The sequence below is a fragment of the Mastigoproctus giganteus genome, chromosome 6 (assembly GCF_048544385.1).
Source record: "Mastigoproctus giganteus isolate SK-2022 chromosome 6, ASM4854438v1, whole genome shotgun sequence".
Taxonomy (NCBI): Eukaryota; Metazoa; Arthropoda; class Arachnida; order Uropygi; family Thelyphonidae; genus Mastigoproctus; species Mastigoproctus giganteus.
Genome location: NC_143580.1, coordinates 4,287,343 through 4,308,371, shown reverse-complemented (window position 1 = coordinate 4,308,371; position 21,029 = coordinate 4,287,343). Strand labels below are relative to the sequence as shown.

Genomic DNA, 21,029 nt, shown 5'->3' with positions numbered 1-21,029 from the left:
TTAAATTATTATAAATGGGAAGACTAGTGAAATGATTTTTATTAAAAAACAATTTCTATTATGATGGAAAAATTTCATTATGTGGATATCTTACTTAAGTCTGAATATCAAGTATGTAACATGCATGATGAGAAATATTGCTTAGTCTAGTTTATTGATAAGAATTACAGTACATTACAATGTACACAGTTTTATATCCCAATTTATGCACTATTGACCCACTAAACTATAAAATGGCAGTGTTTCTGAATCTGCTTTGTAATCTTTACTCCAAACAAGGAGTAAAATATAAAAGCAAAAGACTGTTGTACAGTCTTTTGTTTACATGCTTAATATTGAAACTCAAATGCCACATATCCTTGAGTTGGTATAAATTTTTGATATTATTTCAGTACTAATTAAAACTTATGAAGGTTGGTAACTTATATGATAAAGAATAGTCAACATTGAGGGCAATTTTTTTTAACAATACCTTCAAATCCATAAGTAAAAAATATGAAGGAAGGTGTTAGTTCTTAAAAGGCATTTAAAAGGGACTGAAAATTAAATTAGAATAAAAGAATTCCCAGAGAAATGTGCATAAATTTGGTTTGTCAAAGTCAAACTCACCATGAAAATTTCACTATGACCATCTCTCAATGTTAGATTTAAAAGAGGGGGAGGAACATTTTTATTAAAACTGCTGGTAATTTGCCAGTATTTTTAATAAAAATTTGGGTTTCACCCTTTTTGATGTTTCAGTTTATTATTATAGCTTATATAATTTTTATAAAATGTTTTATATTTTGAGATAATTTAAAATTATTATTTATTTTTTTTTATTTGTTTTTCATAATAAATGTTTAAATCAAAATGTAAAGGGATTAGATGAGAGGATTGGATAACTGTAAGAAGACTATTGTAAAAATATTAAAAATTAATAATTTTAATTTTTTTAACATCTTTATTAAGGTTAATTTTTTTTTTTTTTAAATTTTTTCTAGCAGTTAAATAATAATTGCTGTTTTATTAGGGACCACCAGGGCAGCCAGGCCAACCAGGGCAGACTGGACCCACGGGACCACTGGTAAGTATATATTCACACAAGTATATTATCACACCGCTTACAAGTATACAAGTTGTGATCAAAAAATTTAGGGACTGACTTCGTATCTTGAAACTGAAATAGTGAATTTCCACTTGTCACAACATGTTCAATGACTCATCTAGACATAGTAATGCATGAATCACCTATTTATTTACAGCAGTCTGAATTAGCATGCATGTTGAATAGAAGGTGCCTTATGAATTTTGTCACATTTTAAAATGCGTGCTTTGCATCAAATTTTGTTTCAAATTAAGGGAAATGTAATAGAAACCCATAAATGCTACAAACATCTCTGAAAGCTATTTTTGATATTCCAATGGTTTGCAAAGTTTAAAGTGGTCCACTTGTCCATCAAAGATGATCCTTGCTCTAGCTGCTCTCTGTCTTCAAAAACCAAATATTCATTTGTTTGTGTTCATTATCTGATGTGGGAATGTGAAATATTTCAATTCAGTTTGCCTCTCACATCCTCACTGATCATAGACAGTGGTGAGCTCTTGCATGTTAGGATTTTATTAATGTGTTACTGCGGCTGATCCACAGTTTCTACTGTACTTAATGATAGTGATGGGCATTATCAAAATAATCAATTATGGCTAGTAATCGAAATACTTGATTATTGTGTTTTCATAATTAATTATGGCATTTTCATAATTGATTATGCAAATAATTCATTTATGAAACTGAATACAGCTAAAATTAGAAGAAGAAGAAAAGGGGGAGAAGCAAAAGTGGTAGATTTTATTATGGAGGGATTTCATCTGTTATTATCAAAACTAAAACTGAAGTGCTGGTACCATTAGAGCAACATCTTCCTGTATGTGGGGAGACGAAAGCATTGCCCAATTGAATCCCTCCACTGTTGGTTTTTTCTTCTTAATTTTGTTGTTTTTGATTTCATAATTGAATTATTTGATTATGAAATTTTTTGATTATTGAAACATTTGATTATGGAAATTGTTCAAATATGCCATTCACTCCTTAATGGTGTCAAATTGTGGGTAAAAAAAAAAAGGTAAACTGCAGCCATTATCAACCCACTGCAGGATGGAATCCTCCTCAACAATCCATGTTGAGGGAAATGGACCATAATCTGCCACGCTGGTCCAGTGTGGGTTGGCAGATTGACCATATTTAGCAGTCAGGGGCTTGAATCCCGGTCTACTCAAAGAGCATATGCTACTGCACTCCTGCTCCTGACCACTCGGCTACAGAGGCCTATTAAATTGTGGGGTGTATGGCGACTACCCAGAACAAAGGTCAGCTCTCTCAGTGGAACCCTACCTTCTCCAAGGCCCAAAATACTTAACATATTTAGTAATAGTAATAGTAACAGCCATATAGTGCAAGAAAGTCACAAGCTTTTGCTGCACTGGCTGAAAAAAAAAAAATGAATAGATAAGAAAATATAAATTATTTGCTTCCCTCCTCACATATATTGACCTTTGAGTCTAAATCCCTTCCCCTGTAATTTGAATTTATACCCCAAGTTCTGAAATTCTGCCATCATTCATTTTTCTAACCCTTCTCAGAGCCTTATAAAATTCAATCAGGAAATTGAGGTTCCCTGTACGGTTGGCCCTTTTGCTGATTTTTACCACACGAGCTGCCCATCTTTGGACACTTTCAAGATGCTAAATGTCTTTTTTCAGATGAGGTCTCCATACTTGAGAACAGTATTCCAGATGTGACCTTACAATTGCCTTATACAGTGGGACTATGAACTCCATATCACTACAGGATAATATTCAATAAATCATTAATAGGACACTATGGGTTTTCCTGGCTGCCTGTTTACACTGCTCAGAAAACTTAATATTTATTTTTAACTCACAAGGCATTGTTCATTTTGAATTTGTCCCACATAGTCAAACAAACCAGTAATACTACAAAACAGTTCTACAGTAATTAATTAATTCTGTTTTTGAGAAAAAGGCCAGAAAAGTAGGCTTTAAGGAATTGACACTTTCACCTTGACAGTGTTCACTGCACAATTAGCGCTTTCCATTCAAGAATTTCTTGCAAAGAACTCGATCCACCATACTCACCAGATTTAGAGCGCTGTGATTTTGTTTGTTTTCCCAGTTTAAAGTCCTCCTCTTGGAAGGCTACAGATTTTTAATTACTCAGGAAATTGTTTATATCACAGTTCAGAAAGCAACTATTAGTAATTTCAAAAAATGCCTATCAGGAATGTTTGAAACACTTCCTAGTTCATTTCACAAATATACGTGGTCTCAATTCTAATCTCAACGACGTACATTTTCACTTGCAGTCTGCCAAACCCCATGTATTTTTTCTGACAGAATCTCAGTTATCGGTTGATTCAACTACTGCTCATCTCAGTTGCTTAAATTATTCGCTGTATGATTCCTTCCGCCTCAAAGATGGTACTTGTGCATATGTCCATTCCGATATTCCCTGTCAGAAACTTGGTAATTTGGAATCTCCTCTTTTCGATCTTCTCTGGCTTAAAATCTCTCTACTTCATTGTGTCAAATTCATCTGTTGACTCTACCATTCTCCCAACACCACTAATCACTTGGGGCTCTTTGACTTCCTCTCTTTGCAACTTGACTTTCTCCAGTCCAACTTTCCTAACAGTGAGGTAATTTTCCTTGGTGATTTTAATGTTCGCAACTCCAGCTGGCTTCCGTTTTCTAGTCACACCGACCCAGCTGGTCGAGATGCTGAGGCTTTTGCAATTACTAATGACCTTGCAGAGATTGTTCATTTACCTACAAGAATACGGGACAATCCTAACCATGCAGCCAACATGCTTGATCTTTTTCTCACAACCCTTCTAAGTACACGGTCGATGTGAGTGGTCCTTTAGGCACCTCAGATCACAACTTAGTGATTGTCTTTTCTCCAATGGAGCCTTTATCTCATGGCCATTCCCAACCTCGTATTGTTTGGCATTACAAGAATGCAAAATGGGATGACCTGCGAGACTTCTTTTCTTCTTTTCCTTGGTCGGATTACTGTTTCAAAACTTCTGATGTCAATGTTTGCTCAGATCGTGTCAGTGAAATTATTCTTGTAGGAACGGAATTCTTTATTCCACACTCCACTTTAAAATCTCGTCCTTTTTCTAAACCTTGGTTTTTCAATAAATGTGCTAAGGCTGTTCAAGAGAAGAATGCTGCATATCGTAATTGGCTTGTTTCCAAATCTTCAGTTTCATTTTCTGTCTACATCAAAGCTCGCAACAATTGTAAAGCAGTTATTAATCAGTCCAAACTAGATTTTGAACAGGTTAAGAGTAGAAAACTTGCTTCTTGCACTAATGGTAGCTGAGCATTCTGGTCTCTTGCAAAAGTTATTGGCTGCAACTTTTTCCCATATCTGCTCCCACCTCTGTCAAAACCAGATGGTTCTGTTGTCACTTCAGCTAAGGATAAAGCTGACCTGCTAGCATCCCATTTTTCTTCTAACTCAAGTATTAATGATCTTAGTAAAACACCTCCCACCATTCCCAACACGCTCCATTCAATGCCTCCTGTGGTCTTCCGTCAAAAGGATGTCAGAAGGATTTTGACAAATCTTGATGCTAAGAAAGCTCCAGGTCCTGATGGTATTTCTTCACTTATTCTCAAAACCTGTGCTCCTGAACTTACTCCTGTTCTTTGCTGCCTTTTTTCACTTTCTTATTCCAAAGGTGCTTTTCCTTCTGCTTGAAAATTTGCTCATATCCAGCCAGTTCCTAAAAAGGGTGACAAATCCCTCCCATCCAATTATCATTCTATTGCGATTACTTCTACTCTTTCTAAAATAATGGAGAAATCAATTAACCGCCAACTCTTAAACTACCTAGAAACCTTCTGCCTGATCAACGATTACCAGTATGGATTCCATCAGTGTTGATCCACTGGTGATATTCTGGCTTATGTTACCCACTTATGGACAAATTGAATGGAAAAGTTCGGTGAAACACAAGCAAGTTGCTCTTGAAATCTCGAAGGCTTTCGATCGTGTTGGGCATAAAGGTCTCCTAAACAAGCTTCCATCTTATGGTTTGCCAACTGTTTTTTGTAATTGGTTATCCAGTTTTCTCTCTGATCGCTCATTGAGGGTGATGTAGATGGCTCTCTGTCTTCTAACTTTTCCACTAATGCTTGTGTCCCCCAAGGTTCAGTTCTTTCCCCCACTCTTTTCCTCTTGTATATTAATGACCTTCTTCTATTGACTGGAAATCCTATCCATAGTTTTGCTGATGACAGCAATTGCATTCCACTTTCCATTTTGAGAAACTCCGGGCTCAATCAGCTTCAACTTCTCAAATATCTGCTACCAATTCCTTAAATGCCGATCTACAGGTAATTCTCCAGTGGGGCAAAGACAACTTAGTTGATTTCAATCCTTCTAAAACTCAGTCTTGTCTTATATCTCGCAAAAAGGATTCTTCTGCTCCTATGTTTATCTTTGGTGACACTCCAATTTCTATGCAAAATGATATATCTCTTTTGGGGATTTCCCTGACTTCTAATTTCCCTTGGCGCAAGCACATTACAAATATTGCTTCCTCTGCATCTAAAAAACTTGGTTTTCTCTTTCGCTCTCGGCATTACTTTTCTTCCAAACAGCTGTTCACTCTGTACAAATTGCAAATCTGCCCTACCATGGAATATTGTACCCACATCTGGGGCGGTGCCCCTAAAACCTCTCTCAGGCTTCTAGATTCCATTCAGAAGAGAGCAGTTAGGTTAATTAATGACTCGTCTCTAACAGTCTCTCCACTCGATGTCTCATAAATGTACTGTTTCTGCTGCATGCCTTTTCTTCAGATACTTCCATGGGCACTGTTCTCCTGAATTGGCTTCTATAATTTCCGCTCTCTCTTTCAAAACCATCCGAACACGTGCCACCACCAGCCAACATCCATTTACTGTCCAACTTCGAACTCACACAACCAACTTTTCATCTTCCTCATTTATTCATTCAACTGCCGTTTTCTGGAACAACCTTCCTTCGTATGTATTTCCTGAAAATTACAGTCTACAGAAGTTCAAGTCTAATCTTCTTTCGTCTTCTCAACCTCCAACCCAAGCACGGTACTAAGTACTATAGGTTCTAATACCTCTCATGTTTGGGGGTGTTCATAAAAAAAAATAAAAAGAAAAGTGTTGGAATCAATGTACAGGAACTCCCTGATTTACGTAAGAGTTGTGTTCCGCGGAATGCTACGTAAGTCGGAATTTCTCCCATGTTTGGGCAGCACTCTCAACTGTGCTTGCTGAATTGATTGAATCAAAAAAGAAATTCAACGAACATGTAAATAGAATTATTTATTGCATTTATTCAATTTTTTATCTCGTGCGCAGGAAAAATTACAAAAACATGCAATTTAAAAAAAATTCAAAATTATAAAATTACAAAAAAGAGAGGAGACAGGCATAACATCAGTAAGTTGTACCTCTTGAGCATCATTGCCAGAATCGACATCTTCAGCTGATAAGTACGCCGCTGCGGAGGTTGACTGCTGTGGAGATTTAGAAGGGATCGGCCGCTCAACTTTATGAAAGAGCATATTAATGGATGACTGGACGGTCGTTTTTTTTTGTTTCATCATAGATTTCTCTGTAGCAAGCAAGCATATAATTCACCCCTGTTATCTTTTAAGAATCGTTCACTGTCAGGATCCATCCTCTCAAACCTTGCCATTGCCAATGCAATTTCACAAGATGCCATTGCCACCTCTCTGGTGATGAAGCACCTTGACTCATCATTTGGTTCATCTTGAGCTTCGTCAGCATTTTCTTCTTTCACTATCGCTGCCCGCAAGTCAATAAGTTCTTCATTAGATAACTCCTTCTCATCTTCCTCTATTAACTCCTCCATGTCTTTGGCATCAACCTCCAACTGAAGTAGCTCTGCAACCTAAATCATATGAAGAGGTTACAGATAAGATTGTAAATCTTATCTGTAACCTCTTCATATGATTTGTCATTTTCAAATCCTTTTACGTGCCGCTGACATATTTTCTTCTGTGTGCCATTTAAACAACTTTTAGTAATTTCTGCCCAGGCCCAGGCATGGTAAATATTGTAAGATTTCCAAAAGTCTCTTAATGTAAAATTTTTCTCACTGTCTACTCCAGACAGTGCCTGAGCAAATGTTGTGCATAAATAGTATGCTTTTAAATTCGGAATAACACCCTGATCCATATGTTGGATGAGTGAAGTCGTGTTTGGCGGTAGAAATATAACTGTCACGTTCGAATTGAAATCATCTAGATCCATAGGATGCCCGGGAGCATTATCTAATAGAAGCAAAATCTTAAAAGAAACGTTATTGTCTTTACGATATTTTTAAATCTCGGGAATGAAGCAGCATTTAAACCAATCCTCAAAGAGAGGTATTGTTATCCATTCTCTCTGGTTCGATCGGAAATGCATGGGTGGCTTTATTGATGCCCTTAAATGCACGAAGATTTCCAGAATGGTATACAAGCAGTGGTTTTAATCTGTAATCTCCCACTGCATTAACTCCAAGCAAGAGCATGACCCTATCTTTTGATGCCTTGAAACCTGACATTGTATTTTCCTCTTTGAAGATATATGTTCAATCCAGCATTTTTTTCCAATGCAGAGCAGTCACATCAATGTTAAAAATTTGCTGCATTTAATAGCTACCTTCATCAATAATTTTTTCCAACACATCACAAAATTTCTCTGTAGTTGCAGAATCAGCACTGGTGACTTCACTGCATACTTTAATGTTGTGGAAACCAGCACGATGCTTGAACCTATTAAACCACCCATTGCTTGTCACGAACTTGGGTTGGGGTTCGCTGTACTTATCCTTAATATCTTTATTAATACTTGTTGCTTTTGCTTGAATGGTAATTAGACTCAGGGGCACTCACTTCTAAATCTGATTTCTCATCCATATTATTAACAGTTGTTCTATCTTTGGTATAGCACCTGAATTTTGTTGAATTTTCGATATAGCACCTGAGTTTTGTAGTCACTGTTGATCTTAAATAAGTTGATCCTTTTATGTGTGCTCTGTCTTTTAATGTAGTATTCACTGTTGAAGCAGCGAGACCTAATTCCCTTGCAATAGATGACAAACTTTGTCCTTCTTTATACTTCTTAATTAATCATCTTCATTTCTAAATCAATTTTGTTTCGTTTCCTGGCACTACCACCACTTGCATTTTTCGTTGGTCCCTTTCCCTTCATCATTGTGATACGTAAATAGAAATGAAGAGAAGTTTTTGAAAATTCGTTTTTTTTTTATATATGATTGAAGATTTCAGTGAAGGGAACACATTTCACCATAATAGCATAAAAACATACACAATTGCAGTTATTGGAATTATCTCAAATGCAATAAGATTGAGTTTACTACTCATTTTATAATTAGATGCACTAACAGAAAAGCCCAATATACCAGAAAGTGCAAATTGTTTTTATTGTTATATCATCGTGACCTCCAGAAACGTGCTTTAGAAAAATATCACAAAGGCATTCAAAATTGATTCTTATAATGGGAACATATGATAACGATGAAAGTGTAGTGCAATTTCCATTATAAAAATGACCTTTTAGAGAGACAAATAGCTTAGTAATATAGTGAAATTTTCAACTTCCAAGGACTTTGTAGCAGTGTGCTTAATGATTTTGTAATAACTGAGAGCAAAGTGGAGGAGAAATTGTTGAAGTTAAACATAAGAAAGGCACCTGGGGTGGATGGGATCTATCCAGTTATTTTAAAGGAGGCGGCAAAGCAACTAAGCAAACCCTTAGCCATAATTATGAGAGCATCCTTGGACCCAGGGGAGGTTCCCACGGACTGGAGATGTGCAAATGTGTCCCCAATTCACAAAGGGGGATCGAAGGGTGACACGAGTAATTACAGACCAGATAGTTTAACTTCTATTCCGGGTAAAATAATGGAGTCACTGGTTAAAGATGCATTGCAGGATCATCTAGACAAGACTGCAGCAATAATTCAAACACAGCATGGGTTTGTTAAGGGAAAGTCTTGTCTGACAAATTTGATTGGTTATTATGATCTGGTCACAAAGGAACTGAATGCAAAAAATAATTTTGATATCATATACTTGGATTTCAGGAAAGCTTTTGACACTGTTGCGCATGGAAGACTACTGTACAAATTGGAGCAGAATGGTATTAAGGGTAAGTTGCTACAATGGATAAAAGGATGGTTAAGTGGGAGAAGACAGAGGGTGGTAATCAATGGGTGCTGCTCTTCGTGGACTAATGTTATTAGTGGAGTCCCACAGGGTTCGGTGTTGGGTCCACTGTTGTTTTGTGTATTTATCAATGATATTGATGAAGGTATATCAGGCTTAATGTCGAAGTTTGCAGATGACACAAAGGTTGGCAGGATTGTTAATGACAGTAATGGCAGTGTGCTACTGCAACAGGATCTAGATAAATTGGGCAGATGGGCTAAGAAGTGGCAACTGAAGTTCAACCTTGACAAATGCAAAGTACTGCATATGGGTAGAAGTAACCCCAGAGAAACGTACCAACTGTGTGGTACTACACTTAAGGTGGTAGAAAATGAAAAAGACCTGGGAGTAATTGTGCAGTCAGATATGAAGTTTTCTGAGCAATGCAGACAGGCTGCTAGGGCAGGTCATGGGGTTTTGTCAATGATATATAGGAATTTTGCTAGCAGGGAAAAGGAGGTGATTGTCCCTCTGTATAAGGCAATGGTCAGGCCATGCCTTGAGTACTGCGTACAGGTCTGGAGGCCTCATTTTAGGAAGGATGTAGATTTGCTTGAGCGTGTACAGAGAAGAGCAACACGATTGGTGAGGGGAATGAAGGGATACTCTTACCAAGAGAGGCTTAAGTTCTGCAAATTGCAGTGGCTGGAGACTAGGCACCTGCGCGGAGATCTGATTGAGGTCTATAAGGCCTTGAATGGGTTGAGCACGCTGAATTCTGATGGGATCCTTCCACTTGTTCAGATTACGAACCTACGGGGACATAAGTTCAAATTAAGAAAGGACAGATGTAGAATAGATGTGCGGAAATTTGCCTTTAGCCAGCGGGTGGTTAATTGCTGGAACAAACTTCCATCTGCCGTTGTGGAAGTTGATAGGTTAAATAAATTTAAGGAGGAACTGGACAGGCATTTGGAGGGAATGGTGTGATTTTTTTTTTTTTTTTTGGCTGATGCTGCATAAGCTGCTACACTTGCTTTCTTGCATCATGTGCCACTACTACTACTACTACTACTACTACTACTTGGAACAAATTAGAAAAAAAAAAAACCCCATTGTGTTATTGGGCTCACATTACAATATTTTCAAGATACCTCCATTTATTCCTATGGGATGCAAAATACGTTTCCACGATTTTTTAAAGTTTGTACCAGCAGGCTTACGTGAAGTCGAATTTCCGTGTCGGGTATTACATAAGTCGGGGAGTACTTTGATGGAGATCCATCTGAATAGTCTGTGAACTTCATTATTTCCCATGTATTAGTTCAGTTCCCCAGACGTTTTAACCACACCTTGTGTATTAATGTGGAATAATTTACTTGTGTGAGCATTTTAGTTTTGCTGGATTAGCTTAGCTTATTTTTGATTTAGATTAAGCATGTGAATAGTCATGAGGTGTACTACAATTTATGATTTTGTTGAAAAAATCACCTGTAGTGAAATGTATTGAAGTGTTTATATAGAAAGAGCCTGTTATATTTAATTAAGATGCTAGTCAATGTTTAAAAAACTATATATATTTTTATATTTTATACTATATAGAACTGTAATCTATAAACAGTACAAAAAAGTACAAATATTAAAAAATAAATAAAAAAAAAATAGTACAAAAATATTCTAGTTAACAGTCTTTTTCATCAGCACATTACTTGATGCTCAATGAATTTTGCAGCAGTGCATCTATTTGGTTCAAAGTATATTTGCTTTTTTTTTTTTTTTTTTCTGAATGAAATTACTTATATTTCATTTCTATATTGTTTATCAAATTATATTACCAATCTTTACACAATTGGTAAGTGGCAGAATTCACTTACCAATAATGCATATCTTTGTTTAGACACAAGATGAATAAATAAATATAAGCAAAATATCAAGAGTGATCTCTTTGATTTCTAGGGCCCTCCAGGACCTCAAGGGCCTCTTGGACCACAAGGAGCAGCTGTAAGTTATTATTTAAAATATCATTTCATATAGTAAATAAGTTTAGGCATTCTGTGATTCAAGTTTTTCATTTATATCATATGCCTTTTGCAAAATAAAATCCTAATAATAATATATCAAAAATCCCAAGATAAAATCCCAATGATATTGTTTATTGGAGCAAATTTGTGCCAATAAACAATTGGCACAAGCCACAAATTTGTTTAAAAAAGAATAAAAATAAAAATCTGTATAAAAATTAAAGCCTCTTCAGCTGTCATGTATTAAAGCTGCATTGATTGCTAAGAAAGCTTTATAAATCCTCAGAACATGCTTTTATGTTATTTAATTTAGGATGTGTTGTTGATACATATCTAAGTAAGGTAGCTTCCTTATCTGTTGAGTTGTTTTTGACTACAGTTCATGTGTTTACTAAATTGTATGTTTATTCTTTCAGACACATTATTATTATTAGCCATAAGGTGCAAGGAAGCCTGACGCTTATGCTGCACCAGCCAAAAAAAAAAAAAAATTTCTCAATTATCCTGAGAGAGAGAGAGAGAAGTAGAAGGGAATCGCCAAGAAAGAGAAGAATGATCATACCCAGCTCAGGACCCTGGGTGTGCCAAGCCCATACTCACCAGATGGTTCCGCCCCTGGGGTTAATAATTGCATATACAGGAATACTGTAAATAAAGTAAATGAAGGACAGGGTGGATGCCCTCGTAAATGAAGGACAGGGTGGATGCCCTCGAAGAAACTAAATTGAGGGGCCCATCAGGCTCTCAGCTGCCCACATCAACGCCAGAGCTTGCACTTGGGCATCGCGTGACACAGAGACAACCCCCAAGGCAGAATGCGCTGGTCCCGAAGGAACTAGGAGTTGTTGGTGACTCTATTGTCAGGGAAACGGGGAACATGCTTTGTAAAAAAGATAGGTGGAACAGGACCAGGGTATGTCTGCCAGGGGCAAAGGTTGATGACGTTGTAGAGCGAATATCATCTTTTAAGGGCACAAAAGGTGATATAGTTGTACACGTTGGCACTAATAATATTAAGAGTAGGAGACCGGCGGAATTACTTAACAAGTACAGGTCACTGTTGAACAAAAGCCGAGAATTAGGGTTGAATTTGAAAGTGTCTGCAATTCTGCCCAGACACGATAGGAGGGAGTATATGATGAGAGCCTTGTCGATCAATTCAGCCCTGGAAAGATTGTGCAAGGCTCAAGGGGTAGAATTTTTTTCAGCCTGGACTACTTGTTAACAGGAGAGATTGCTTCTACAGGGATGGGATACACTTAAATAGAAAGGGTGCAAGAATATTTGCTGATGCTATCGAGGCAGTGTTAGGTGGGTCGGAAAACTGCTAGCTTGGGGGGGAGACAAAGACCAATAGATTGACAGTAGCCACTGGCAGAGGTGAAAGAGATTCTTGCACTGCTTCTATTAGAATGAGCAGAAGCCTGAAAAACAAGATGCATGGTATTTCAGAGACTGCTGGGAGCTATTGCAGTACAAGTAAACACATGGGTTGTGTTAGGGTAGCTAAGAATAGAAACAGGTGCAGGTATACTTGCGTGTACACCAATGCTAGGAGTTTAGTAAATAAATTTGATGAATTTGAGGTATTGCTCAAAACATCAAAGGCAGATATTGTTGGGATATCAGAGACGTGGTGTCACACAGATATAAGGGATGCAGAACTGCAATTTGGGGAGTACAACGTCTACAGAAAGGATAGACAGGATAGGAAGGGGGGAGGGGTTATGCTATTAGTTAAGAAACACATAAAAACCAAGGAAGTGAAGCCAGTCGACATCGCTGGACAGTGCAGTGTTGAGTCAGTTTGGTGTGACATAAGCATTGGGAGATCAAAATTGAGAGTAGGAGTGTGCTATAGGCCTAATGACTCTGATGAGTATAATAAGGAACTGTACAGGGAAATAGAGTGGGCCAGTAAATCAGAGAGTCTTATAATGGGAGATTTTAATTTCCCAGATATTGACTGGAATTTGGGGGCTGGATACTCACACACTAGCAGGGCTTTTGTGGATTTATTGGATGATTGTTTTCTACATCAGCATGTTCGGGAGGCAACTAGAGGGAGTAATACTCTTGATTTGATTATCAGCAGTGATTCTTCATGCATTAAGAATCTGCAGATAAATGAACCACTAGGTGGCAGTGATCACAGTGTGCTGAAGTGGGATTTACTCAAAGAGGTAACTACCATTAGGGGTAAAGGGAAGGGTTATTGCTTCCGTAAAGGCGACTACAATGGACTGAGACAGTATTTAAATTCTATACAGTGGGACCAACTGATGATGTTACCAACAGCAAATTCAAAATGGGAAGCATTCAAAGAACTTATCTTGGAAGCTACTAGGCTTTACATACCAACTAAGAAATATTGTTCAAGGTTTAGGCCAAAATGGATGTCAGATGAACTAATGAGGCATATGGCAGAGAAGAAAAATGCATGGGACACTTACAAATTAACACATGACACAGAAGCCCATGATAGATACAAGTTGATATGCAACCAAGTTACAAAGGAGGTTAGGCAGGTGAAGGCAGATTACGAAAAATCCTTGGCAAGGGATGCAAAGAAAAACAGCAAAGAGTTCTTTACGTATGTAAACTCTAGAAGGAAGGGGATGAATCAGATTGGTCCACTTGATATTGATGGGTCAACTGTTGATGATCCTGCTCAGGTAGCTAACAAACTAAATGAATATTTTGCATCGACATTCACACATGAGGAGTTATTCAGCAAGGGGAATGCCAGAGGTGTATTCAACTCTAGCAGTAAGCTACAGAATCTTGAAATAACTGGGAGTAAAGTGGAGGAGAAACTGTTGAAGATAAACACAAGAAAGGCACCCGGGGTGGATGGGATCTATCCAGTTATATTAAAGGAGGCAGCAAAGGAAGTAAGCAAACCCTTAGCCATAATTATGAGAGCTTCCTTGGACTCAGGGGAGGTACCCATAGACTGGAAATGTGCAAATGTGACCCCAATTCACAAAGGAGGATCAAAGGCTGACACAATAAGTGTTTGCCTTTTATTTACATGATTGTTATTTTATATTGTACTTAATACGTAGTCATATAGTTATAGTTACGCTGGTCATTTTTTATTTTTAATTTAGATAAAGAGTTTTTGTGGATTTTACTTACGATAGGTAAAACCGTTATTTCGTTCCATTTTTGTAGCCATTGTTTTTGGATATAGTGGTAGGGAATTCAAATTTTTTACTTGAGGTAGCTAGGTAGCTCTAACGTATAATTATATAGTAATACGCTTCACTGTTTCTATTTAATAGTTTCTATTCAAATACTATTGACATTTAATTTATTGATTTTATTAATTTAAACTACCATGCCCCAGACTAGAGCAGCAAAGCAACGGGCACAAAGTGGCAGGAGTGCTGTGACTCGGGGGAGAACTGAGGGGGGCAATTCTCCAACGCATCACAGCCTAAAAAAATGTGCAACTTGTGAAATGTTTGCCGAACTCTCTGGAACGGAACATGATATTGCCATGGGGGATGTCTTTGTGTGTGCGCGATGTAAGGAGTGTAAGGAAATCAGGCGACAACTCAGTGTTGTTATGGGCCTATATGAGAGCTTGAAGGACAGGGTGGATGCCCTCGAAGGAACTAAATTGAGGAGCCCATCAAGCTCTCAGCTGCCCAGATCAATGCCAGAGCTTGCACTTGGTCATCACGCAACACAGCGGCAACCCCTAAGGCAGAATGCGCTGGTCCCACAGGAACTAGTAGTTGTTGGTGACTCTATTGTCAGGGAAACAGGGAACATCCTTTGTAAAAAGGATAGATGGAACAGGACCAGGGTATGTCTGCCAGGGGCAAAGGTTGATGACGTTGTAGAGCGGATATCATCTTTCAAGGGCACAAAAGGTGATATAGTTGTACACGTTGGCACTAATGATATTAAGAGTAGGAGACCAGCGGAATTACTCAACAAGTACAGGTCACTGTTGAAAAAGAGCCGTGAAATAGGGTTGAATTTGAAAGTGTCTGCAATTCTGCCCAGACACGATAGGAGGGAGTACATGATGAGAGCCTTGTCGATCAATTCGGCCCTGGAAAGATTGTGCAAGGTTCAAGGGGTAGAATTTTTTTCAGCCTGGACTGTACTTGTTAACAGGAGAGATTGCTTCTACAGGGATGGGGTACACTTAAATAGAAAGGGTGCAAGAATATTTGCTGATGCTATCGAGGCAGTGTTAGGTGGATCGGAAAACTGCTAGTTTGGGGGGATACAAAGACTAATAGTTTAACAGTAACCGCAGGCAGAGGTGAAGGCGATTCTTGCACAACTTCTATTAGAATAAGAAGCGACCTGGAGCGAGGGGTGTTGGGGGTTTCAGGGACGGATGGCAGTCATCATGGAATAGTTGGGTATATGGGATGTGTTAGGGTAACAAGGAATAGGCATAGGAGCATGTATGCTTGCATGTATACCAATGCTAGAAGTATAGTAAATAAATTTGATGAATTTGAAGTGTTGGTCAAGACATCAAAGGCGGATATTGTTGGGATAGCAGAGACGTGGTGTCACAAAGATATAAGGAATGCAGAACTGGAATATGGGGAGTACAATGTGTACAGAAAGGATAGACAGGACAGAAAGGGAGGGGGTGTTATGCTGTTAATTAAGAAAACCATAAAATCAAAGGAAGTGCACCCAGTTAATATAGATGAACAGTGCTCTGTTGAGTCAGTTTGGTGTGAGATAAGCACTGCGAAAGGAAAAATAAGAGTAGGAGTGTGTTATAGGCCTAATGACTTGAATGAGTACAATGAACAATTGTACAGAGAAATAGAGTGGGCCAGTAAATCAGAATGTCTTATGATGGGGGATTTTAACTTCCCAGATATTGACTGGAACTTGTGGGTTGGTCACTCACACACTAGTCAGACTTTTGTGGATTTATTGGATGATTGTTTTCTTCAGCAGCATGTTCGAGAGGCAACCAGAGAAAGTAACACTCTTGATCTGGTTATCAGCAGTGATCATTCGTGTATTAAGAATTTGCAGATAAAGGAACCACTAGGTGGCAGTGATCACAGTGTGCTGAAGTGGGATTTACTCAAAGAGGTAACTACCGTCAGGGGTAAAGGAAAGGGTTTTTGCTTCCGTAAAGGGGAGTACAGTGGTCTCAGACAGTTTTTAAATTCTGTACAGTGGGATCAACTGACGATGTTACAAACAGTAAATTCTAAGTGGGAAGCATTCAAAGAATTAATCGTGGAAGCTACTAGACTTTATATACCGATTAAGAAATATCGTTCAAGGTTTAGGCCTATATCAAATGAACTAATGAGACTCGTGACAGAGAAGAAAAATGCATGGGATGCATATAAATTATCAGGTGACGCAGAAGCCTGTGGCAGATATAAGCTAGTCTGTAATCAGGTCACAAAGGAGGTTTGGCAGGCGAAGGCGGATTACGAGAAATCTTTGGCAAAAGATGCTAAGAAAAACAGCAAGGATTTCTTTACTTATATAAACTCTAAAAGGAAGGGGATGAATATGATTGGTCCACTTGACATCGATGGTTCGACTGTTGATGATCCTGCTCAGATAGCAAACAAACTGAATGAGTATTTTGCATCTGCATTCACACGTGAGGAATTATTACAATTTGAAAATGGAAGAAGGTTATCAAATTGTAGCAGTGTGCTTAATGATTTTGTAATAACTGAGAGCAAAGTGGAGGAGAAATTGTTGAAGTTAAACATAAGAAAAGCACCTGGGGTGGATGGGATCTATCCAGTTATTTTAAAGGAGGCGGCAAAGCAACTAAGCAAACCCTTAGCCATAATTATGAGAGCATCCTTGGACTCAGGGGAGGTTCCCACGGACTGGAGATGTGCAAATGTGTCCCCAATTCACAAAGGTGTATCGAAGGGTGACACAAGTAATTACAGACCAGTTAGTTTAACTTCTGTTCCGGGTAAAATAATGGAGTCGCTGGTTAAAGATGCATTGCAGGGTCATCTAGACAAGACTTCAGCAATAATTCAAACACAGCATGGGTTTGTTAAGGGAAAGTCTTGTCTGACAAATTTGATTGGTTATTATGATGTGGTCACAAAGGAACTGGATGCAAAAAATAATTTTGATATCATATATTTGGATTTCAGGAAAGCTTTTGACACTGTTGCGCATGGAAGACTACTAGTAAATTAATAAGAGGAGTTTACCTCAATATAGTACGTGGAACACTTCCGTATGATACCCTCCAGAAATTAAAACGGAAAAAACGAAAAAATCGACAACTTACCGGTACATTAAAGTAAAATATAAATAATTAAAGTAAAATATAAATAATTAAATAATCAATTTAACACAATTCAGAATCAATTCAAAACAATTAAAATTCAAATTAACGCAATTAAAAGAATCTAACGAAAATATTCAAAACGTTAATTTGAATTTTAATTGTTTTGAATTGATTCTGAATTGTGTTAAATTGATTATTTAATTATTTATATTTTACTTTAATTATTTATATTTTACTTTAATGTACCGGTAAGTTGTCGATTTTTTCGTTTTTTCCGTTTTAATTTCTGGAGGGTATCATACGGAAGTGTTCCACGTACTATATTGAGGTAAACTCCTCTTATTAATTTACTAATATTATTATCAACGTAGAACATATTGAGTATTACAGCTCTGATTCATACTATGGAAGACTACTGTACAAATTGGAGCAGAATGGTATTAAGGGTAAGTTGCTACAATGGATAAAAGGATGGTTAAGTGGGAGAAGACAGAGGGTGGTAATCAATGGGTGCTGCTCTTCGTGGACTAATGTTATTAGTGGAGTCCCACAGGGTTCGGTGTTGGGTCCACTGTTGTTTTGTGTATTTATCAATGATATTGATGAAGGTATATCAGGCTTAATGTCGAAGTTTGCAGATGACACAAAGGTTGGCAGGGTTGTTAATGACAGTAATGGCAGTGTGCTACTGCAACAGGATCTAGATAATTTGGACAGATGGGCTAAGAAGTGGCAACTGAAGTTCAACCGCGACAAATGCAAAGTACTGCATATGGGTAGAAGTTACCCCAGAGAAACGTACCAACTGTGTGGTACTACACTTAATGTGGTAGAAAATGAAAAAGACCTGGGAGTAATTGTGCAGTCAGATATGAAGTTTTCTGAGCAGTGCAGACAGGCTGCTAGGGCGGGTCATGGGGTTTTGTCAATGATATATAGGAATTTTGCTAGCAGGGAAAAGGAGGTGATTGTCCCTCTGTATAAGGCAATGGTCAGGCCACGCCTTGAATACTGCGTACAGGTCTGGAGGCCTCATTTTAGGAAGGATGTAGATTTGCTTGAGCGTGTACAGAGAAGAGCAACACGATTGGTGAGGGGAATAAAGGGATCCTCTTACCAAGAGAGGCTTAAGTCCTGCAAATTGCAGTGGCTGGAGACTAGGCACCTGCGCGGTGATCTGATTGAGGTCTATAAGGCCTTGAATGGGTTGAGCACGCTGAATTCTGATGGGATCCTTCCACTTGTTCAGATTACCAACCTATGGGGACATAAGTTCAAATTAAGAAAGGACAGATGTAGAATAGATGTGCGGAAATTTGCCTTTAGCCAGCGGGTGGTTAATTGCTGGAACAAACTTCCATCTGTCATTGTGGAAGTTGATAGGTTAAATAAATTTAAGGAGGAACTGGACAGGCATTTGGAGGGAATGGTGTGATTTTTTTTTTTTTTTTTTGGCTGATGCTGCATAAGCTCCTACACTTGCTTTCTTGCATCATGTGCCACTACTACTACTACTACTACTACTACTACAAGTAATTATAGACCTGTGAGCTTAACTTCTGTTCCAGGACAATTAATGGAGGCACTGGTTAAAGAAGCACTGCAGGATCATTTAGACAAGACTTCAGTTATAGCTCAGACACAGCATGGTTTTGTTAAGGGGAAGTCTTGCCTGACCAACTTGATTGGATACTATGATGCAGTCACAAAAGAACTGGATGCAGGGAATAACTTTGATATTATATACTTGGATATTAGAAAGGCTTTTGATACTGTTGCACATGGAAGACTGCTACACAAATTGGAGCAGTGTGACATTGCAGGCAAATTGCTGCTATGGATAAAGGGGTGGTTGAGGGGGAGAAGACAGAGAGTGGTAATCAATGGACACTGCTCATCGTGGACTAATGTTATTAGTGGAGTCCCTCAGGGCTCAGTGTTGGGTCCATTATTGTTTTCTGTATTTATAAATGATATTGATGATGGTATATCAAGCTTAATGTCCAAGTTTGCAGATGATACAAAGGTTGGCAGGGTTGTCAAGGACACTACTGACACTATGCTGCTGCAACAGGATCTGGAAAGGTTGAGCAGATGGGCTGAGAGGTGGCAAATGAAGTTTAACATTGACAAATGTAAAGTACTACACATGGGAAACAGCAACCCCAGAGCAACGTATCAACTCTGTGGTACTACACTGACAGTGGTAGAGAATGAAAGGGACTTGAGGGTGATTGTGCAGGCAGATATGAAGTTCTCTGAGCAGTGCAGACGGGCTGCAAGAGTAGCTCATGGAGTATTGTCAATGATATACAGGAATTTTTCCAGCAGGGATAAGGAGATGATTATTCCATTGTATAAGGCAATGGTCAGGCCACACCTAGAGTACTGTATACAGGTCTGGAGGCCTCATTTCAAGAAGGATGTAGAGCTGCTGGAACGAGTACAGAGAAGGGCAACAAGATTAGTGAATGGAACAAAGGGGTGCTCTTACGAAGAAAGGCTTAAGTTTTGCAAATTACAGTGTCTGGAGACTAGGCACCAGCGAGGTGATCTGATAGAGGTGTATAAAGCCTTGAATGGTTTGAGCATGCTCAATGCTGATGGGATTCTTCCTCTAGCTCAGAAAAATCACCTGAGAGGGCATAAATTCAAATTGAGGAAAGACAGATGTAGGATAGACGTGCGGAAGTTTGCCTTTAGCCAGCGGGTGGTTGGTTGGTGGAACAGACTGCCATCCCTTGTGGTGGAGGTTGATAGCCTAAATAAGTTTAAGGCTCAGCTGGACAGGTATTTTGAACGAACAGAGGGGTGAAGTGGAAGTGGGTTTTTTTTTTTTTTTTTTTTTTTTTGGCTGATGCTGCATAAGCTTGCTTTCTTGCATCAAATGCCTCTACTAATGCTAATGCTAATGCTAAAATATTCGTTCTCTTTCTGTCAAGGAATTTTTATTACTTAGTTAATACAACATAACATATCAGAGTGGATATGACGATGGCGAGGGTACTCCAAGCCAATCCTATATCAAATTTATATTTGTCTTTTTTACTCAGTTTTATAAACAGAAATTAAGTGGTGCAGTTAACTGTTCAGAAACCTCTTGGAGCTTTTTGACTCCATTCGAAAGAGGGCAGTCAGGTTAATCAGTGACTCATCTCTCTTACATAGTCTCTCCATAGCATCCCATAGATGTTCAGTTTCTGCCGCAAGCCCTTTCCATAGATACTTCCATAGGCACGGTTTTTCTGAATTTGCATCTGTAATTTGTCAACTCTCTTCAAAACCAGTGTGAATACATGTGCAACTAGTTTGCACCCATTTACTGTTCCCAACTCCAAACTCTTGAATTAACTTTTTCTTCATTATTCTTTTTATTTCTGTTACCTGGAACCTTTCTTTGCATGTTTATCCCAAAGAATGGTAATCAACAGCATTCAAGGCTGATGTCAACAAGTGTCTTCTGTCTTCTCAGCCTTTAACTGATGCAGAGTACTCGGT

At 38.3% G+C, this 21,029-nt stretch overlaps 1 protein-coding gene across 1 annotated transcript in view; it reads left to right on the top strand.

Moving 5' to 3' along the window:
- Positions 1-21,029, top strand: part of LOC150083829 (uncharacterized) — a 607,249-nt gene that overhangs the window by 239,287 nt on the left and 346,933 nt on the right. Inside the window, exons 19-20 of the mRNA XM_090375392.1 lie at positions 1,013-1,066; positions 11,190-11,234. Of these exons, the coding sequence (XP_090231518.1) occupies positions 1,013-1,066; positions 11,190-11,234 (99 nt within the window). The remainder of the gene's footprint in view (positions 1-1,012; positions 1,067-11,189; positions 11,235-21,029) is intronic.